The 22701-nt window shown below is 42.7% G+C and overlaps 1 protein-coding gene across 6 annotated transcripts in view; it reads right to left on the bottom strand.

The window, feature by feature from the left end:
* The window catches only part of tmem117 (transmembrane protein 117), a 408913-nt gene that overhangs the window by 262647 nt on the left and 123565 nt on the right, over window positions 1-22701 (bottom strand). For all 6 annotated transcript variants that reach the window (XM_070901596.1, XM_070901595.1, XM_070901597.1 and 3 more), the window contains exon 3: window positions 1382-1514. In XM_070901596.1, coding sequence (XP_070757697.1) covers window positions 1382-1514 — 133 coding nt within the window. The remainder of the gene's footprint in view (window positions 1-1381; window positions 1515-22701) is intronic.

Raw genomic sequence — 22701 nt, 5'->3', positions numbered from 1 at the left:
ACATGGTACCTTTGGGGTGCCCCGTGAAATTGGTTCTTTTTGCCCCTGTTTTCCACCTGGGTCCAGCTTCTACCCTACAGCCTTTAATTATTGATTTAATCTAGGCTTTACTGCTCGCTAATGATGCTTAATAGAGGAGATCAGTTCACACCGCCCAATATGATCCTGCATCAAAAGTAATTAAAGGAGCTGCAGTGCTCATTCTCTGATGAACACCAACCGAGGCAAAACAGGATAATAGAGGCAAGGGGGTACAGCTTCAGAATAAGGCGTCGCCCATTTAAAATGAAAATGAGGAGGAATTTCTTTTCTCAGAGGGTCATGAATCTTTGGAATTCTCTACCCGAGAGAGCTGTGGAGGCTGGGTCATTGAATATATTTAAGGTGGAGATAGACAGAGTTTTGATCAATAAGGGAGTCAAGGGTTATGGGGAACGAGCAGGAAAGTGGAGTTGAAGCCAAGATCAGATCAGCCATGATCTTATTAAATGGTGGAACCTGCTCAAGGGGCCGCATGGCCTATTTCTGCTCCTATTTCTTACGTTCTTAACCTCTTGACCATAAACATGCATCAATTGTTTTTTGCCCGATAAAGTCTAAAAACAGTTTTTTTTTTACAAAGAATATACGAGTACAATTATTAAAGCTGCAGTGTGCCCCCTCCCTCTGGTGGGCTCTGCTTGCTGTAATGAGCAGGAGCATCAGTTATGTTATACCCATGATCAGAGCCATGTTCTTACCAGAATCACTGAAGCCAGTTCAATACAACATGTCGTTCCATAATCCCACAATGCACTGCACAATGTATCGGAAAACATTCATCACAATCTTGGTTTGTTGCTTTGCGATTTCATCTTATTTATTTATTTTAAAAGGAAAAAAACGACAGGGATCAGGCTGGAAAATCCAAACAATTAGTTTAGTTTATTAGGTGAATGTTGACCGATAGCAGCAGCAAAAACCATCTGCTATGAATTGGAAAAGTTGTCACCGTCTGGTTGACAAACTAACTTTGTCATTTGGCAGGGGACTGGGGAAAGAGGAACGACAACGTTCTCCATTGTATTCAAATACATTTTCAGATATCTGTTTCTTTCTTGTACGGACAACCAAAGTCCAGGCTAAACGAAAATCAAAATGGAAAATGCAAGCAGCTAGCTGCTTCTACCACGGGAGGCTTTCCATTTCCAGCTGCTGCTATTTTTAACCTGATGCCCAGTGCTTCCTCTGCGAGTTGCAGTAAGAGGCTTTTTTGTTCAAGACTAAGGATAGACTTGCATCAGCACAAGAGTACATGTACTGCTGTTGAGGTGTTCTACTTAATGCTGATCTTGCACTGAAGCTGGCTGGATTGAATCGGATATAAAACTGCCAAACTTACCTCATACTTCCACCGATTAAGAGGCACAGGTTGTAAATATGAGAGAAGATGAAGAGGCAGAGAATAGCGGAAAAAAACATCACCATCCAGGAGCCATGGTCTTTTCGGAACATCTTTAGTCGAAGTAACTGACCTAGCACAAGAAAAATTTAAGGCAAACTTACTTCATTTCACTACAAGCAATTTACTTAGTCAAACATACACGAAGCTCAGCTGATGCAGTTAAGAGGCAATTTGCTTTTTAAAAATTTGCTTTACATAAATCCTCTCCCAATCAATAATAACAGCGTAATGTAAGACAGTACATGGCAGCTCAGAAATGTTGCACAAAAACGGATGTCAATTAAAAATCTATTCAAAACATATCAAGAACAATCTCTTTATTCAAAAAGTATTAGTAGCAGATTATTCTGAGTGTTGCAGAGCCCGAAACATTGGGGTTGTTTAAAATACAGTTAATCTTCGAATAAAAAGGGTTAATATAGAGAGGGATGAGCTTGGACAGGCCAAATCATCTTCTCACCCCCCCAACCGACCTTCGATTTTTATTACAGAATGTTGAATAGTGCAATAGCCATAGAATCATAGAATGATATTGCACAGGAGGAGGCCATTCGCCCATCATGCTTGCGCCGGCTCTTTGAAAGAGCTATCCAATTAGTCCCACTCCCTGCTCTTTCTCCCTGCAAATGTTTCCACTTCAAGTATTTATCCAGTTTGTAAGAAAAGCCATTTTGCCAGCAGCAAATGGCCTTCTGTTAAATATTGTCAACCTTCAGCTACAGATTGCTTAAATAATAGTGCGTCCTCGAAATGTCCACGTCATGTGACAGTCTGTCACCATATTGTAATCTCATGTTTATGGTAATAGAGGCATGGGAAGGGTTGTTATCGCTTTCTAACCTTGGTGTTCAATGTGTAGGGCACAGCAGATGGGTGCTGGGCTTGAGACAGTGAAATTGATTGACATATGGACCCAAAGCAGGCTCAAGGTCCTGCAAGAGCTGATAACAGAATTTATCAGGCTGGGTTGCTCAAGTGTTACCACAAGGTCATTCGCGATCAATCACCTCAAAACCTTGTTGATGTATCTCAATATCTTATTGTATTTTAACATTTTTATGTCTGGTATTATAGCTTTTAATAAAACCTTTACATCTTCTGGCCTCTTTGTTTGGCAATACCTTAAACAAATTACTTACACAATGCTCTTTTGAAAGCCATTATTGAATCCGCTTCCTCCACCCTTTCAGGCAGTGCATCTCATGTGGCCTCGCTCCTCCCACTGCGTCTATCGGATAAGGCCAGCTCTAATCACTTCTTTATATTGCTCTCCACCGACGTCCCCCTTGCCCCTCCCAACCCTACTTCCTTCTGTGTTCATCCCTGTCATGTATGTACTTTTGGTATCACTAGCCACTGGATGACGTCACTGTTGGAGGCCATTGGGCTGCATGCACGTGTGTGCAGCCCAAGTATAAAAGGCCAGCCATGTTGTATATTAGTCACTTTGGGCCTTAATAAAGCAGAGCCAAGGTCATACCTCTTGGAGTTAAACAATACTCAGTCTAACAATTATTGCATGCACAACAATCCCTAGAAAGAACTCTCTCCAAATTAATTTACACCGGCACTTTCAAACCCAACTGTCCAGCCTTCGGCCCTCCATTCACCACGACATTTTTGCAGCTACCGATCTGCTCAACCACACCCTCACCTCCACCTTTGATGCCCTAGTCCCCAATACTCCCTCTCACCCTGGCTATTTCCCCGGTTTGGCTATCCTCTCCGCTCCCTTAAGTCCAAGGGTCGCAGACTTCATAGAATCATACAAATTTACAGCTGAACAGATATGGCTGACAACTGGTCTAGCCATTCACTGCCAGGTCTGGCTGGACCACAAAAAGCACCATCAGGTCCTGCTCTCAACTGTCAAAATCGCTCGCGACTCCAGAATCATTCTGGAATGCAAAGATAAACCGCGGCTCCTTTACTCTGCTGCAAACAGTCTTCTTAAACCCATCTCCCCCGTCTCCTCCACTATTACCTCCAACAAGTGCGAGGAGCTCGTGGACTTCATTGTCTCCAAGATTGAGACCAACTGATCAGCTGCCTCTGTTGCTCTCCTCCCTTCCTCTAACCCACCAGGCCAAACATCCTATCAGGGTCCCTCATTCCCCAGCCCTGAACTCCTATCTTTCTCTAGTCTCTCTCCTATCTCCCCTCATGCACTCTTTGAGCTCATGCCGACCATGAGACTCACCTCCTACTCCCTCAACCTTATTCCCACTAAACAGCCGACTACCCAACTTCCCTTCCTGGCTCCCAAGTTAGCTGATATTTTTAACGGTTCTCTCTCATCACCCCCTCCTAAAAAAAAACAGCCCTTGACCCCAGCAAACTACCGCCCCATCTCCAATCTTCCGTTCTTCTCCACATTCCTTGACCGTGTTGTCGCCTCCCAAATCCGTGCCCATCTTTCCCACAAGTCCAAGTTTGAATCCCTCCAATCAGCTTTCCACCCTTGCTAGAGTAAAAAAACGGCTCTTATCAAAGTCACAAATTACATCCTAAGAGATGGTGACAAAGATAAACTATCCATCCACGTCCTTCTCTATTGGTCTGCAGTCCTTGACATGGTTGACCATTCAATCCTTCCCCAACGCCTCTCCACCATCGTCCAGCTGGGTGGGACTGCACTCGCCTGGTTCCATTCTTATCTATTTAATCATAGCCAGAGAATCACCTGCAACGGCTTTCTCTTCCTGCTCCCACACGGATACCTCTGGTGTCGCCCAACGATCTATCCTTGGCACCCTCCTATTTTTCAGCGACATGCTGCCTCTCAGCGACATCATCCGAAAACAGTGTCAGTTTTCACATGTACGCTGACGACACCCAGCTTTACCTCACCACCACCTCTCTCGATCCCGCCTCTGTTTGGTTTAATAATGATCCTGACGTATTACCGTATTAAATACGCTATAAAAATACAAATTGTTGTCGTTGCTGCATTCCAAATCATAACAACTCGCCGTGTGAAAAAATGTTTCTGCATGTCACTTCTGGTTCTTTTGCCAATCACTTTAAATTTGTGTCCTCTGGTTAGCGAAACTTCTGCCACTGTAAACAGTTTCTCCTTCTTTACTCGATCAAAACCCTTCATGATTTGAACACTTCTATCAAATTTCCCCTCAACCTTCTCTGCTCTAAGGAGAACAACCCCTCTTTGTCTAGTCTCTCCACATAACTGATCCTGGTACCATTCTTGTAAATCTTGTCTGCATCCGCCTTGACATCCTTGCTGAAGTGTAGTGCACAGAATTGGCCACAATACTCCAAGTGGGGCCTAACCAATGTTTTATAAAGATTTAGCATAACTTCTTTGCTTTTGTACTCTATGCCTTTATTGATAAAGCCAAGGATCCCATCAGCCTTTTTAAACAGCCTTCTCTACTTATCCTGCCATCTTCAAAGACGTGTGTACCTGCCCCCCCGCCCCCGTCTCTGCTCCTGCACCCCCTGTCAAATGGTACACTTTAGTTATATTGCCTCTCTTCATTCTTGCGACCAAAATAAATCACTTCTCAGCGTTACATTTTAACTGTCAGGTGCCTGCCCATTTCACAAGTCTATCTATGTCCTCCTGAAGTCTGTCACTGTTGGCTACTTTTCTGAGTTTCACGTCATCTGCAAACTTCAAAAGCATGCTCTGTATATCAAAGTCCTGTTCATTATTATATGTCAAAAAGAGCAGTAGTCCCATCACCACCCCGAGAGACACCACTGCACACTTCCCTCCAGTCTGAAATACTAGTCTCTGCTGTCTGTTCCGAAGCCAATTTCGTTTCCATGCAGCTACTGTCCCTTTAATTCCATGGGCCTCAATTTTTCTAACGTCTATTATGTGGTACTTTGTCAAGCACCTTTTGAATGTCCATATGCACAATCCAATTTAATTAAACTCTAAAAACAATTTATAAGAAGCAGGTAGTTTTTTTGTATATGAACATACTGTTCTGATTGCCATAATTATATAAAACTACCTCTGTAAACCTTTTATGATTTGCAGGATTTTAGTGGACATCAGGTTACAAGTAATCAGAATTCAGGCTGAGGCCCAAGACAGAGCAACTTATCCACATCATCCAGGTGCATTTTCTTTATTAACGGGATGTGGGCATCGCTGGCAATGCCAGCATTTATCGTCCATCCCTAATTGCCCTTAACTGAGTGGCTTGCCAGGCCATTTCAGAGGGCAATTAAAAGTCAACCACAATGCTGTGGGTCTGGACCCACACAGAGACCAGATCGGTTAAGGACAGCACATTTCCTTCCCGAAAGGACATTAGTGAACCAGATGGGTTTTTACAACAATCCAGTAATCACAATGGTCAATGGTCACCATTCCAGATTTATTTAATTAGCTGCATTTAAATTCCCCAGCTGTGGTGGGAGTTGAACTCGCATCTCCAGATCTTGAGTCCAAACCTCTGGATTACTGGTCCAGTAACATAACCACTACGTTACCATTCTAAGACTATTTGCAAAAGAGCAGGATGTTCTCCCAGTGTCCCGGCCAACATTCTCCACTCAAATAGCACCAGCAAAAACAAATTATCTCGGCTTTTATTCATTCATTTGCTATTTTGGGGACTTTATTGCACTCCATAAACTAATTAATTGGGACATCTTGAGGATGTGATGAGGAGCTTTACAAATGCAACTTCATTCTTTCTTTACAAAGAACCTGGTGAGGATTTCTCTAAAATTATTTTTCTTAGGATCTCCAACAGTGAACATAGAGAAACACCTTTATTCCCCTTCAGACTGGAGGGAAGTGTGCAGTGGTGTCTCCCAGGGGTTGGTGTTGGGACTACTGCTCTTTTTGATATACAGGTTGAAGCTCCCTTATCCGGCACTTCCTTATCTGGCACCACCCCTCGTCCAGAACCATTCCCAGCCACTGGGTGGCGCATGCACAGAATTCAAATGAACAAATTGAAGTCCTTCCTCGCTGCCAACTCCTGCAATTGCTGGCCTGACCCCGCAATTCACCACCCCGCCCCCCCCCCACCCCCCCCCACAATCTCTCTGCTGCACTCCCAGCCCTAAGTCAGCCAGCCCCAATATCCCCTTGCCCAGTATCTGTACTATCCAATTTGATAATTCGGGAGCCTCCGATCAACAAGAGCAGGCATCGGCGACGAGATCCAACACCGCCTCCAGTGCGCCAGTGCAGCCTTCGGCCGCCTGAAGAAAAGAGTGTTTGAAGACCAGACCCTCAAAACTGCCACCGAGCTCATGGTCTACAGGGCTGTGGTAATACCTGCCCTCCTGTATGGCTCAGAGACATGGACCATGTATAGCGGACACCCCAAGTTGCTGGAGAAATATCACCAACGATGTATCCGCAGGATCCTACAAATCTCCTGGGAGGACAGGCGCACCAACATCAGCGTCCTCATCCAGGCCAACATCCCCAGCATTGAAGCACTGACCACACTTGATCAGCTCCAGTGGGCAGGCCACATAGTTCCCGTGCCAGACACGAGACTCCCAAAGCAAGTGCTCTACTCGGAGCTCCTTCATGGCAAACGAGCCAAAGGTGGGCAACGGAAACGCTACAAGGACACCCTCAAAGCCTTCCTGATAAAGTGCGACATCCCCACTGACACCTGGGAGTCCCGGGCTCAAGACCGCCCTAAGTGGAGGAAGTGCATCCGAGAGGGCGCTGAGCACCTCGAGTCTCAATGCCGAGAGCATGCAGAAATCAAGCGCAGGCAGCGGAAAGTGCGTGCGGCAAACCAGTCCCACCCACCCCTTCCCTCAATAACTATCTGTCCCACTTGTGACAGAGTCTGTAGCTCTTATATTGGACTGTTCAGCACCAAAGAACTCACTTCAGGAGTGGAAGCAAGTCTTCTTCGATTTCAAGGGACTGCCTATGATGATGATGACCTGTACTATCCAATTTAACGTGACCTCCCCTCCCCTTCGAAAAAAATCCCTTATCCGGCATAGGCCAGGTCCCGAGGGTGCCAGATAAGAGAGGTTCAAGCTGTATAATAATGACCAGAGCTTTGGTATACAGGGCATGATTTCAAAGTATGCAGATGACATGAAACTCAGAAAAGTAGTCAACAGTGAGGAGGATAGTAACAGACTTCAGGAGGACATCTGAATAAATGTTTCTGTTCTCACCTGCAAAGCTAATTAAGTTATTTTAAATGCTCCCTGCAAGGGGGGCACACTCCAAAAAACATTTTTTTCCAGTGCCCCTTTTTTTTTGAGGGCACTAACACACAAATTATACAAGTGCCTCCTGGCTAAAAGGGGGGTGGGGGGCACTGCAGTTCAACTATTTTAGTTGTGCACTTTAAACAAATGCCCAGCAAAGCTAGTTAATCACTACACAAAGCCTGACATGTGTACATCATTTGCAAACGCTCTTTGAACAGTTGTTGCTACACAACTATGTTTGAATTCTACATTTGGCAAATTATCAGCTATTACCTCCATGGCTTATCAGTTTAAAAACAATCAAACAATCATTTACTAACATATTCCCAAACACAGAAAATATGTACATTGCAAAGAGTATTAAATTATTGTTGGGGCCACTGCTTATTTTGATATATATGAATAACCTGGACTTGGGTATATAGGGCATAATTTCTACATTTGCAGATAACATGAAACTCGCAAATGTAGCAGAGAGGAGGATAGTAACAGAACTATTGCCTCCATGGCTTATCAGTTTAAAAACAATCAAGCAATCATTTACTAACATGTTCCCGAGCACAGGAAATATGTGTATTGCAAAGTTGATAAAATTAGCGTTGGGGTCACTGTTCTTTTTGATTTATATTAATGACCTGGACTTGGGTATACAAGGCATCATTTCGAAGTTTGCAGATGACACGAAACTCAAAAATGTAGTAAACAATGAGGAAGATCGGAACAGACTTCAGGGTTAGGGTTAAGAGGACATAGGCAGACTGGCAGAGACATGACAAATAAAATAGAACGCAGAGAAGTGTGAAGTGATTCATGTTGGTAGCAAAAATGAGGAGTGGCAATATTAACTAAAATGGTACAATTTTAAAGGGGTGCAGGAACAGAGAGACCTGGGATGTATGCACACAAGTCATTGAAGGTGGCAGGTCAAGTTAAGAAAGCTGTCAAAAAGACACTTGGGATGCTTGGCTTTATAAATAGAGGCATACAGCACAAAAGCAGGAAAGTTAAACGAAACCTTTATAAAACACCGGTCAGGCCCCAGCTGGAGTATTGTGGCCAATTCTGGGCACCACATTTTAGAAAGGTGGTCAAGGCCTCAGAGACGGAGCAGAGGAAATTTGCTAGAGTGGTACCAGGGATGAAAGAGTTCAGTTATGCGGAGAGACAAGAGAAACTGGGGTTTTCTCTTACAGCAGAGAAGATGTTCAAAATCTTGACGGGGTTTGATAGAGTAAATAAGGAGAAACTGTTCCCCGCGACAGAAGAGTCAATAACTAGAGAACACAGATTTAGGTCCTTGGCAAAAGAATCAGAAGCGCCATGAGGCAAAAAGAATTTACTTAGCGAGATATGATGATACGAAAATACGAAGCAAGACACAAATAACCTTCCGGATGTACTAGGAGACAGTGGGTCTAGTGAGAAGGAGGAACTGAAGGATATCCTTATTAGGCGGGAAATTGTGTTCGGGAAATTGATAGGATTGAAGGCCGATAAATCCCCGGGGCCTGATAGTCTGCATCCCAGAGTACTTAAGGAAGTGGCCCTAGAAATAGTGGATGCATTGGTGATCATTTTCCAACAGTCTATCGACTCTGGATCAGTTCCTATGGACTGGAGGATAGCTAATGTAACACCACTTTTTTTAAAAAGGAGGGAGAGAGAAAACGGGTAATTATAGACTGGTTAGCCTGACATCAGTAGTGGGGAAAATGTTGGAATCAATCATTAAGGATGAAATAGCAGCGCATTTGGAAAGTAGTGACAGGATCAGACCAAGTCAGCATGTATTTAATGAAAGGGAAATCATGCTTGACGAATCTTCTGGAATTTTTTGAGGATGTAACTAGCAGAGTGGACAAGGGAGAACCAGTGGATGTGGTGTATTTGGACTTTCAAAAGGCTTTTGACAAGGTCCCGCACAAAAGATTGGTGTGCAAAATCAAAGCGCATGGTATTGGGGGTAATGTACTGACGTGGATCGAGAACTGGTTGGCAGACAGGAAGCAGAGAGCCGGGATAAACGGATCCTTTTCAGAATGGCAGGCAGTGACTAGTGGAGTGCCGCATTGCTCAGTGCTGGGACTCCAGCTCTTTACAATATACATTAACGATTTAGATGAAGGAATTGAGTGTAATATCTCCAAGTTTGCGGATGACACTAAACTGGGTGGCGGTGTGAGCTGTGAGGAGGACGCTAAGAGGCTGTAGGGTGACTTGGACAGGTTAGGTGAGTGGGCAAATGCATGGCCAATGCAGTATAATGTGGATAAATGTGAGGTTATCCATTTTGGGGGCAAAAACACGAAGGCAGAATATTATCTGGATAGCAGCAGATTAGGAAAAGGGGCGGTGCATCGAGACCTGGGTGTCATGGTACATCAGTCATTGAAAGTGGGCATGCAGGTACAACAGGCAGTGAAGGCGGCAAATGGTATGTTGGCCTTCATAACTAGGGGATTTGAGTATAGGAGCAGGGAGGTCTTACTGCAGTTGTACAGGGCCTTAGTGAGGCCTCACCTGGAATATTGTGTTCAGTTTTGGTCTCCTAATCTGAGGAAGGACGTTCTTGCTATTGAGAGAGTGCAGCGAAGGTTCACCAGACTGATTCCAGGGATGACTGGACTGTCATATGAGGAGAGACTGGATCAACTGGGCCTTTATTCACTGGAGTTCAGAAGGATGAGAGGGGAACTCATAGAAACGTATAAGATTCTGACGGGACTGGACAGGTTAGATGCGGGAAGAATGTTCTCGATGTTGGGGAAGTCCAGAACCAGGGGACACAGTCTTAGGATAAGGGGCAGGCCATTTAGGACTGAGATGAGGAGAAACTTCTTCACTCAGAGAGTTGTTAACTATGGAATTCCCTGCCGCAGAGAGTTGTTGATGCCAGTTCATTGGATATATTCAAGAGGGAGTTAGATATGGCCCTTACGGCTAAAGGGATCAAGGGGTATGGAGAGAAAGCAGGAAAAGGGTATTGAGGGAATGATCAGCCATGATCTTATTGAATGGCGGTGCAGGCTCGAAGAGCTGGATGGCCTACTCCTGCACCTATTTTCTATGTTTCTATGATCTGGAATGCATTGCCTGAAATGGTGGTGGAAGCAGATTCAATAATATGCACCTTGCGCAGTTACGTAAACACTAAATTGGGTGAGTAGTCAGAATTCCTATTTATATTGCTGATGCTTCAGTTGATAGATCAATCGCCATTGTCTATTTCAGTGCATTTGATTGCTTGCCACAATAGTTTTATAATTTTATCCGTATTTTTAATTTACACATTTTTGTCCAAATTGGATCATCTTTGAAAAATATCTTGATACTACTTGTACAAGGCGGCTGAGATCAGTGAAGAGCAGCACATTAACATTCATTGAAACCTCTCATCGATAACATTTTCAGATCCCAACATTCTGCTAGAGTGGAGTGCGACAATAATCAGCCTTTACTGCTGGAGCAGTTTAGTTGTGAGTACAGAGTCAAGTATTGGTCCCTAATATACAATGTGTATTTGGAAAGCATCACAAAATGCAGTGGATAGCCAAGTAATAATAAAAATGTTTGGTGGGGTGAGGTGAAAAAGAAGAGAGAGGGAAGAAACTGTATTTTATCACATCCCAAATCTAATTAAAAATATTAACCGAATTGGTAATTTACAATTGTTTTTTCTTTTTTTCACAAGTCAAACCACACACCTAAAAAGAAAACGAAAAGAGAAAGACATCTTAGCACCAAGATAGTAATAACAAAGTGTTCGGAATATGACCACAGCTAAACTGGTCACTGTCAATGATTGGAATATGATAGAAATTAAATGATCTAAACATTGACCCTGTCCAAAATACTTCCTTTTAAAGAGGAAGTTTATAGAGGAAGGAGATTATAGTGGCAATGCTTTCAATGCAACCAAAAAAATCTTGATAATGTAAAAAGCACATACCAGTACTGCATGGCGTGCAGCCAATGAGGCAGCAATACTGGTAGAATCACATCTGCCCAATTGCAGGTCAAGGAGTGACATTGACGGAGAAATTACAACCCAGAGAATGAACCATTCTTTCTAAGCAGAGACTGCAGTGGACAAGTCAAAGTGAAAAATAAGAAGATTTATAGCACAGTGCAGACATGTACAGCATTAGAACCGACAAGGAGATCAGAGCATCTATAAGTCTGATACAGCTGAAAGGCAGAGACTACTGTGGAGCCCATTTTAGTACCTGCCTTAATACAATAATCTTCTGGGTATTCGGGGCAGCACAGAAGTGCAACAATTGGAGCTCCAGTATACAGTGTCAACGTGTATTCGGATGCAGGCTCAAAATTGCAATTTCCCCACAAGACAAGTTTCTAAATTAAAGCCATGAAAAGCTGCCGGGTATGTCATGTGCCCCATCACACTCTTCCAATGCACTTAATAATGACAAGCTATAGAATAGCATGGAAGCAAATTTCCAACAGCAAGGGATGAACGGCACAATAAACTCAAAGAAGAGAAAGGGAAGAAAGTAAGGAAGGATAACTTACTCAAAAAGAACATAAGAAATAGGAGCAGGAGTAAGTCATACAGCCCCTCGAGCCTGCTCTGCCATTCAATAAAATAATGGCTGATCATCAACCTCAACTCCACTTTCCCGCCCAGTCTCCATATCCCTTGATTCCCCTAGACTCCAAAAATCTATCTATTTCAGCCTTGAATATATTCAGAGATTCAGCATTCACAGCTCTCTGGAGCAGAGAATTCCAAAGATTCACAACCCTGAGTGAAGAAATTCCTTCTCATCTCGGTCTTAAATGGCCTACCCCTTATCCCGAGATTGTGCTCCCTAGTTCAAGACACTCCAGCCAAGGGAAACAACCTCTCAGCATCTACCCTATCAATCCACTTCAGAATCTTGTATGTTTCAGTGAGATCACCTCTCAGTCTTCTAAAGTCCAGAGGGTATAGGCCCATTTTACACAATCTTGTCTCATCCCAGGAATCAATCTAGTGAACCTCCATTGCACTGCCTCAATGGCAAGTATATCCTTCCTTAGATAAGGAGATCAAAACTGTGCACAGTACTCCAGGTGTGGTCTCACCAAGGCCCTGTACAATTGCAGCAAGACTTCCTTCCTCTTATACACCAACCCCCTTGCAATGAAGAACAGCATGCCATTTGCCTTCCTTATTGGTTGCTGTACCTGCATGTACTAGCTTTCTATATTTCTTGCACAAGGACACCCAAATCTCTCTGAACACCAATATTTAAAAGTTTCTCACCATTTAAAAAATATTCTGTTTTTCTATTCTTTCTATCAAAGTGAATAACCTCACATTTTCTTACATTATACTCCATCTGCCACTTATTGCCCATTCACTTAGTCTATCTATATCCCTTTGCAGGCACTTTGTGTTCCCCTCACAGCTTATTGTCTCACCTAGCTTTGTATCGTCAGCAAACTTGGATACATTACACTCGGTCCCTTCATCTAGGTTATTAATATAGATTGTAAATAGTTGAGGCCCTAGCACAGATCCTTGTGGCACCCCACTAGTTGCAGCCTGCCAACCTGATAAAGATCCGTTTATCCCTCCCCTCAGTTTTCTGTCCGTTAACCAAACCTCTATTCTTGCTAATTTTTGTATTTAATGCAATTCTGTCTTTAATGTTACTTTTAATAAGAAAATGTGTCCATTTTTATGCCAGTGGCAGTATTATGCAACAGCTGGCTATTGAGCTAGGGACCAACATCCCCAGCATCGAAGCAGTGACCACACTCGACCAGCTCCGTTGGGCGGGCCACATCATCCGCATGCCCGACACAAGACTGCCAAAGCAAGTGCTCTACTCGGAACTCCTACACGGCAAGCAATCCCCAGGTGGGCAGAGGAAACCCTTAAAGCCTCCTTGATAAAGTGCAACATCTGCACCGACACCTGGGAATCCCTGGCCCGAGACCACCCTGGAGGAAGAGCATCCGGGAGGGTGCTGAGTACCTCGAGTCTCGTCACTGAGAGCATGCAGAAAACAAGCGCAGGCAGCAGAAGGAGCACGCGGCAAACCAGACTCCCCACCCTACCCTTTCTTTCGACCACTGTCTGTTCCACCTGTGACAGAGACTGTAATTCCCGCATTGGACGGTACAGTCACCTGAGAACTCACTTTTCGAGTGGAAGCAAGTCTTCCTCGATTTCGAGGAACTGCCTATGATGATGATGATGATTGTGTTGCGAGATTTAAGCTCATCCCCATTGAAATTAGATTTGTACAAGAGGCAGTGATAATGCCCCAACTGTCAAGCAACAACCCTGAAAGGTGATTGCTAAGGAACAGCACATCTCAGGGTTAACATAGCAGGTGTAAGGAGGGGTTATCAGGCAGGTTTCATTGGGGTCGTCATTCTATTGTGCGAGGTGACGCAAGGATTGATGAATCCAAGCAAACAAAGATGTAGAAAAATAGCCTCGCTGGCAATTTATTCACACACAGCAGCAGCATTATTACAACTTGGGATCTGTGGAATTGCTCAAGTATTTATTTGGGACATTAATACAGACATGAAGTTATATCCATGAATGTCATAATATAGCTACCTCTGTTTTACATCCATATTTATTGTTAGAATTGCTTATCCACTGCATTGGCACATCCTTCACGTTTCCAGGGCCATTAGGAGACAGACTGGCCCATATTGGTCAAATCGTGGCCTTTTGTTCACAGGACTCAGTGATGCCAAAATCCTGCTTACGCAATATTTCAAACACCAAGAGCTACCGTATCTCTCTGCCAGAACCTGGAGAACAACTCAGCTGCACGGATGAAGGAAAAGTCTCACAAAGCTCTGGACTAGTTACCTTGCGCAAATTTAAATCTTTGAGAGCTGCATTTTGCTTAGGTAAGGAATACATTTCAGTATTAATGTTGCGTACCTACTGTCTGCTTGTCAAAATATTTAATTATTTAACATAATAGCAAAGACAATCATATCAATTATACAGAATTTGCAATTATACTGATTTTCTGTACTCAGTGCCATATGTAATTTCTTTGGATTCAACAGAACTGCAGGCAGATAAGTGCAACCTCTGGCTTTTTGATTAAGAAGATGCAGGTGACTTTATGTAATACTTTGTAGCTATATTGTACAGCTTGTGGAGCAAAATATGATCACATTTTGTTACCAGGATAATCAAAGAAATGTATTCAGTTAACAATTTTAATTTATGTTTTCACTGTATTGTGCTAAATGCACACATTGTGGTAAATGCACACATTGGCCGGAATAAGTGGAACATAAGAACATAAGAAATAGGAGCAGTAGGAGGCCATTTGGCCCCTCGAGCCTGCTCCGCCATTCAATAAGATCATGGCTGATCTGATCATGGACTCAGCTCCACTTCCCTGCCCGCTCCCCATAACCCTTTACTCCCTTATCGCTCAAAAATCTGTCGATCTCTGCCTTAAATATATTCAATGACCCAGCCTCCACAGCTCTCTGGGGCAGAGAATTCCACAGATTTACAACCCTCAGAAGAAATTCCTCCTCATCTCAGTTTTAAATAGGCGGCCCCTTATTCTCTGACTATGTCCCCTAGATTTAGTTTTCCCTATAAGTGGAAATATCCTCTCTGCATCCACCTTGTCAAGCCCCCTCATTATTTTATAAGTTTCAATAAGATCACCTCTCATTTTTCTGAACTCCAATGTGTATAGGCCCAACCTGCTCAACCTATGCTCATAATTCAACTCTCTCTCATCTCCGGAATCAACCTAATGAACCTTCCCTGAACAGCCTCCAATGCAAATATATCCTTCCTTAAATATGGAGACCAAAACTGTATGCAGTACTCCAGGTGTGGCCTCACCAATACCCTGTATAGTTGTAGCAGAACTTCTCTGCTTTTATACACTATCCCCCTTGCAATAAGTTGCAATTCCATTTGCCTTCCTGATTATTTGTTGCAGCTGCATACTAACTCTTTGTGTTTCATGCACAAGGACCCCCAGGTCTCTCTGTACGGCAGCACTTTGCAATTTTTCTCCATTTAAATTATAATTTGCTTTTCTATTATTTTTGCCAAAGTGGATAACCTCACATTTTCCCACATTATACTCCATCTGACAAATTTTTGCCCACTCACTTAGCCTTTCTACATCCCTTTGCAGATTTTTTGTGTCCTCCTCACAATTTGTTTTCCTACCCATCTTTGTATCATCAGCAAACTTGGCTACATTACACTCGGTCCAGTCATCCAAGTCATTAATATAGATTGTAAATAGTTGAGGACCCAGCACCGATCCCTGTGGCACCCCACTAGTCACTGTTTGCCAACCGGAAAATGACCCATTTATCCCGATTCTCTGTTTTCTGTTAGTTAGCCAATCCTCTATCCATGCTAATATATTACCCTCAACCCTGTGAGCTCTTATCTTGTGCAGTAACCTTTTATGTGGCACCTTATCGAATGCCTTCTGGAAATCCAAATACACCACATCCACTGGTTCCCCCTTATCCACCCTGCTCATTACATCCTCAAAGATCTCCAGCAAATTTGTCAAACATGATTTCCCTTTCATAAAACCATGCTGACTCTGCTCGACTGAATCATGCTTTTCCAAATATCTTGCTACTGCTTCCTTAATAATGGACTCCAGCATTTTCCCAACGGCAGATGTTAGGCTAACTGGTCTACAGTTTCCTGCTTTTTGTCTTCCTCCTTTTTTAAATAGGGGCGTTACATTTGAGGTTTTCCAATCTGCTGGGACTGCCCCAGAATCCAAAGAATTTTGGTAGATTACCAAGTGGAGTCAGGTTCTCTACCAATGCTGTTGGAATAGATGGTAGGTGAGGTTGAGATGACATAAGCAATCTGTCACTGGTTCGAGAGGTTCCTCCAAGGAGGTGACAGCCAACAGAGAGTTCACTGCAAATACTTCCAAACTGCATACAGCTCAAAAGTTTCTTCCAAATCCTGAAGGTTTCAGCTTCTGACATTGGAAAGTGAACAGCTGTGAAATGGTAGCTTTTATACCACTTTTGCAGCTGTCAACTAGTCACAGCAATGGAGAGTCACTGAGAACCCGACTCCATTTGCCTGCCGTGTTCCCCGAGGGACGACAAACTCGTCAAAAGATTGGTAAAGTTGTAAGTGCCTGCTTTTAATCCTCTTAAGGAGCATTAAACTTACCTGTTAACTACCTTAATTAACTGGCCTGCCGCTTGGTGTCAGGTCTGCGATGCAATCGGCAGATCCGACAGTTGAGAAACTCACACGGAGGCGGCTTCAGAGCGGGATCCTGCCCCGCTGTCAATCAGGGCCATTTTGACAGCGGGCCCGTCTCCAAACCCGTACTCGCAGGGCTGGGAAGAATTCGGCCATTGTGAGTAAATGCACGCTACTGTTACAGATCAGCCTTTTTTTTTAAAAAAGCTGCAGCTGATTTTCATACAAATAGAATTCAAATAGATGTAAAATAATTGGCAAAAGAACTTGAGGGGAAATGAGGAGAAACCTTTTCACACAGAGGATTGTTAAGATCTGGAACGCACTATTTGTGAGGTTAGTTGAAGCAGATTCCATAGGAAGTTTCAAAAGGCAATTAGACATGTACTTGAAGAGGACTAATTTGCCAGGTTATGGGGACAAAGCTAGGGTGTAGGACTTAATTGGACATCTGTTTCAAAGAGCTGGCATGGACACGACGGGCCAAATGGTCTCCTTCTGAGCTGTAAAATTCTGTGGTTCTAAATCAAATGAGGAAATGTTTTGACAGGGAGTATTGTTCAGAAATAAATTGTGACAGTCTGGTCGTACTTCCTCTCTCCGACTGAAGGATAGGGCAGCCTTGGTCAGAAATTTTCCACAGCCACCATCAATGCCACCTATTGATAACGGGAGGTACATATTTGTAGATCGTCATTGGTCCTCTCAGTGTTTTCTATTCGGATCCCCAAGTGGTGTTACAAGTTTAATTCAGATTGGATTCAGTCATTTGGATCAAAGCTGATTAAAGTGTTACTGTCTTCGTAAAACGTTGGAAAAGATTTTGGAAGGTGGAACAAGACCTCGAGTGATGCATATTCATCATTATGAAATCAGGTGTGAGTAACGCACGTGTTCTAATGCAATTTATACCATCAGGTTGTGTGTTTGTAACCAATAAAGAAATTGGCAGAAAAAAATACTTCACCAGTTTATATTCTGAGGCACATTAATAGTCTTTAGCCCGAGAATTATTAGTCTCATTTAGCTTAGTTCAGCTCAATTCGTGCTTTAAAACAAGCCCTGGCACAATTCAATATAACGGAGACTGAAATTAGATAAAAACTGTTGCCAACCAGTTAATAAGTGCATTTGAATAGATTAAACAGAACGAAAATGCTAACAGAAGCAATGCTGCATTACTCGTTTATGAAGAGAATAGCTCCCAACATTTTAAGATAGTATCCCAGCTTTGTATACACATAAAAGAAAAAGACTTGCATTTACATAGTGCCTTTCACGACAACTGGAAGTCTCAAAGCACTTTACAACCAATGAATGTACAATGTAGTCACTGTTGTAATGTGGGAAATGCGGCAGACAATTTGCGCACAAGCAACTCCCACAAACAGCAATGTGATAATGACCAGATAAACTGTTTTTAGTTATACTGATTGAGGGATAAATATTGCTCTTCTTCAAAATAGTGCCATGGGATCTTTTACACCACATGAGGGGCAGTCGGGGCCTTGGTTTAACGTCGCATCCAAAAGACGGCACCTCTGACAGTGTAGCACTCCCTCAGCACCGCACTGAAGAGTCAGCCTAGATTTTTTTATGTGCTCAAGTCCCTGGAGTAGGATTTGAACCCACAACCTTCTGACTCTGAGGCGAGTGTGCTACCCACATGGCAAAGTTGACATCCTATAGTTCATCTCAGAGCAACTAGGCATGGTTATTCAATGCAGCCTAGCCAGCATCTCCCACATCCCGAGAACAAACTATAAGAGGATGCTATTGTACCAGTGCCCATCAATCACTCTTACAGCTGCATCAAACTCAATACACTATTTCAACGTTCCTGTGACCCATGACACTGCAACAGCCTGAAAACCACTTTCACACAATGTGGACCATCCAGTATATGTATAAGCATGTTCACTTTGCCTAATTATTCCTATTAAGCAAGTGTTTTGCAAGTGATGATCAATAATATTAACAGAACAAATAAACAGTTAACAAATTTAAAACCTTGAAATTCAAAGATAACAAAACTTCAAATTCAAAGAAGTGAAAAGCAATTTTTGTAAGAAGTTAATTACCTTGCAGGAGCATCTTTGCAGTCTAATGTTTTAGTAATCTGCTAGAATAACTGATTTGCAACACAAACACCTTTATGAAAGCAAGTGATCTAATTAAATAGTGAAGTGTTTAGAGAGCTTTGGGGTTTAATTTAATTAAATAATATGGCTTTACATCAAAGTGGTGGGATTGTGATTTCAGTGGAGAAAAATATTGAAAAGTATATCCAATAATTTTGCTTTTCAGGCTTCCATTGACTAGGTGAAGGATATTCTGATTTTTAGTTTGAAAATTACTAAATACTCTGGAGAATTTCTCAAAATATTGAGTATTAAATTTGATTACAGCTATTAAATTGTTCAAAATCTCATTAAAGTACATACACAGAAAATATATTTTAAAAATACTTGTGTTTTGATAATAACGGTGTGTCCAGTCCTCCCTGCTGGCTGAGTGAGTAAATCACTACATAACATGGCACTGAACTAGTAAGGGCTTGGATCTAATCCCCAATCTGTACAGATTTAGCTAACTTCAGCCAGTGCAGCAGTACTGATGCTATAGGTTGCATAGGTATATCCTGGATTATGGTAAGAAAAACTACCAGCATTCCTGCTCCAGTGACTACTGCTGTATGTACAGATGTGTGGAAAACAGGACCTTCCTTCCAACTGATGTGCTCCCCACAATCGCCCAATATATATGAGGAATATCTCTTGACAAGTTCCTTGAAACTATACCCTACTAGGAGTTAGTGCCTTCAGAAAAAGGAAGGGCAAGAATCATACAGCACAGAGGAGGCCATTTGGCCCATCGTCCCTGTGCCCGTTATTTTGAAAGAGCTATTCAATTAGTCCAACTCCTCTGCTCTTTCCCCACAGCTCTGCAACTTTTTCCTCCTTACAAGTATTTATCCAATTCCCCTTTGCAAGTTACTATTGAATCTGCTTCCTCCACCAATTCAGGTAGTGCATTCCAGGTTGTGGGGGAGCCAGAAGCAAGGCCATATATGAAAGAAGAAAAACTGAAGAGCAGAAAAACGTATGTCTACAAATGTCTAAAAAAAAATAGTAAAAATTCAAAATCCTGAAAAGTTTATTTGGATTACTGCAACCTACAGATCACTCCCCGCAGCCACCACCCCCCCACCCCCCTCCCGACCACATCCAAACAAAGAACTGGGGTCTTGTGGGGCACTGAAAATGTTCTTACTTGTAACTCAGGAAGTTTTACACAAACAAGTGAATTGATTTTGCTCAACATGATAGAAGTCATTTAAATAAAATTTAAATGTTAAAAAATACCAATATACATTTATTAAAAATTATAACTTTTCTGGAAGAGAAAAGATGCTCCAATGAAGTGTTCACTGGTGCAGCTCATCTGCTTAATGTCAAACAAATTCACCAACAGTCCAAACAGAGCCCTCTAGTGCTAATGCCAGTGGAGCCATTACATTATATCATAGGCAGCAAGCCAGACTGCTCATGTAATTGGATCATGATGTGTACATTACTAAGATTTCCTCTTACTTTCATGAGTTCCAGATAATTACAAACCATTATGATGAACGTGCCAAGAAAGGTGCTGTAATAGTTTGCTATTGAAAAATAAATTCTATACAACAAATAAAAAAATACTAAATAAGTCTTCATTTTGAAATTCTATAGGTCTTTTAAAACATTAAAACAATAAAATACACCTTAAGAGACAGCCATCTCCACATAATAAAAGCAGTCAGGAAGGACTGTTATTTCGCCTGAGGTTTCAATGTGAAGCTCCTAATTCCAGCTGATTAGCTATTTATTTTAAAAACATTAACCGAAAATAATATTGCAAAGAAACTTGAACAATGTCCGAAAGATCTCCTTTTGGAGGACGCGAGTTCGTCTGTAAAGTTGTCTCCCTTTCTAGAGGCTCCTCAGATCCAAAGAGCCATCCATGGCCAAGGGGTAGTGAGGGGGTGAGTAACCTGTACCAACACCTTGTGCATAACACTGAACAGGTTAAATATATTTCCCCATCCATAAGGGTTGTAAAGTAATAGACTTACATAGTATTACATCGAATTTACAGCACAGAAACAGGCCATGCCTCCCAAATGGTCTATGCCGGTGTTTATGCTGCACACGAGCCTCCTCCCACCCTCTCTGCATTCTATTCCTTTAACCCTCATGTACCTTATCTAGCTCCCCCTATGTAGCTCATAGCACTGGTTGGGGGAAAAAAAAATGTTTACTGCAATCCATGCTAAAGCAAATGGGAGATACATGTCATACAGACTCGGGACAGGTTACAGAACATGTTTTATAAATGCCTGTCGATTTGCAATGATTGGTGATATATTATGTGACTAAGTCCTAATATTTCAAATTTTTCAATATTAGAATTAACACAATGTTAAAAATGTAATCAAAGAAATCACATTACGCACCCACACTCCTGAAAATGTGTGAAGCTGGAAATTGCAGTCAGCAATATTAGTAGGCAAAGGCTAAACGAATTTGTCTGACATTCCTCTGTCCATTATTTTAATGGAGTAATGCCTTCATTAAAAAAAATGAAGAATGCTATGTGAAAACATTAAGCATTCACACATTAATATCATTGACAGTAATTTCCGATCTCCTATACCTTGGACAGTTAATATGCATATAGTTCTACCCTTTCCTCTCACGACTTTAAGTTATTACATTACAAAGAAGATAGCTCATCAGATCCAGCTAATATAACTAATGGAAATTCTTGCAAGATTTAGGACATTATGCAACATTTATTTAGCAGCTTCTAAAAAAAAACTTGAAAAATTTTACATCTTAAAATTTACCACTTGTACAGATGCTGATTGACATTGCAATACGTTATATTGCTTCTTGCCAGAGAATAGGTGTGCTTTGAAACAAATTATACATACAGGTTTAACACTCTATGAAGCTGAAATTGCCCCTTTCTATGGAATGTCAAAACAAATTTGTTTAGCCTCTGCCTACTTATATTGCTGACTGCAATTTCCAACTTCACATATTTTCAGGAGTGTGGGTGCGTAATGTGATTTCTTTGATTGCATTTTTAACATTGTGTTAATTCTAATATTGAAAAATTTGAAATATTAGGACTTAGTCACATAATGTATTACCAATCATTGCAAATCGACAGGAATTGCCTTAAAGCGGCGGGCACAGGTCGGTGCGGAATGGCCCCCAAGTCTCCGCGGAGGGGTCGCTATTTTGAAAATTGCCCCTCCTCAGATTTGGAGCGGTGTACGGGACCATTCCACCCATTTTCCCGCCACGACGTGCACGCGCCGACCCCTTACCGACTGGCGGGGACCCCTTCACGTAATTGCTCCTTGGGACATTGCCTCGCCGCCGGTCGGTGCCCCCGGTGCTTGGCGGCTTGGCGCCCTGAAATGGGAGGTGGAGCTGCCGGCGATGCCATCTTATTTTTTTTTTGTCGGCTGACTGCCAGATTGGGCCGACAATTATGGCCACGGGTTCAGCCGGGCCACTAACAGGCAGCCCAGCATCCCCTCTTGGCCTGGCCCAACCCCTCCCTGGAGGCCCAGTGTTTGCCACTAAAGTGGCTGCAGAGTTTGCAGCAGCCGTCTCCTTTAACTGAACTGGAGAGACGTTGTGACACACCAGCACGATGACGTCATCAGCGCGGCGCCTGATGCTGACATCACCAGCATCGAAGCACTGACCACACTCGACCAGCTCCGCTGGGCGGACCACATTGTTCACACGCCTGGCACAAGACACCCAAAGCAAGCGCTCTACTCGGAACTCTTACACGGCAGGTC

This window comes from Pristiophorus japonicus, chromosome 15 (assembly GCF_044704955.1).
Source record: "Pristiophorus japonicus isolate sPriJap1 chromosome 15, sPriJap1.hap1, whole genome shotgun sequence".
Taxonomy (NCBI): domain Eukaryota; kingdom Metazoa; phylum Chordata; class Chondrichthyes; family Pristiophoridae; genus Pristiophorus; species Pristiophorus japonicus.
The sequence above is the reverse complement of the archived record's forward strand: the minus strand, read 5'-3'. Positions and strand labels throughout refer to the sequence as shown.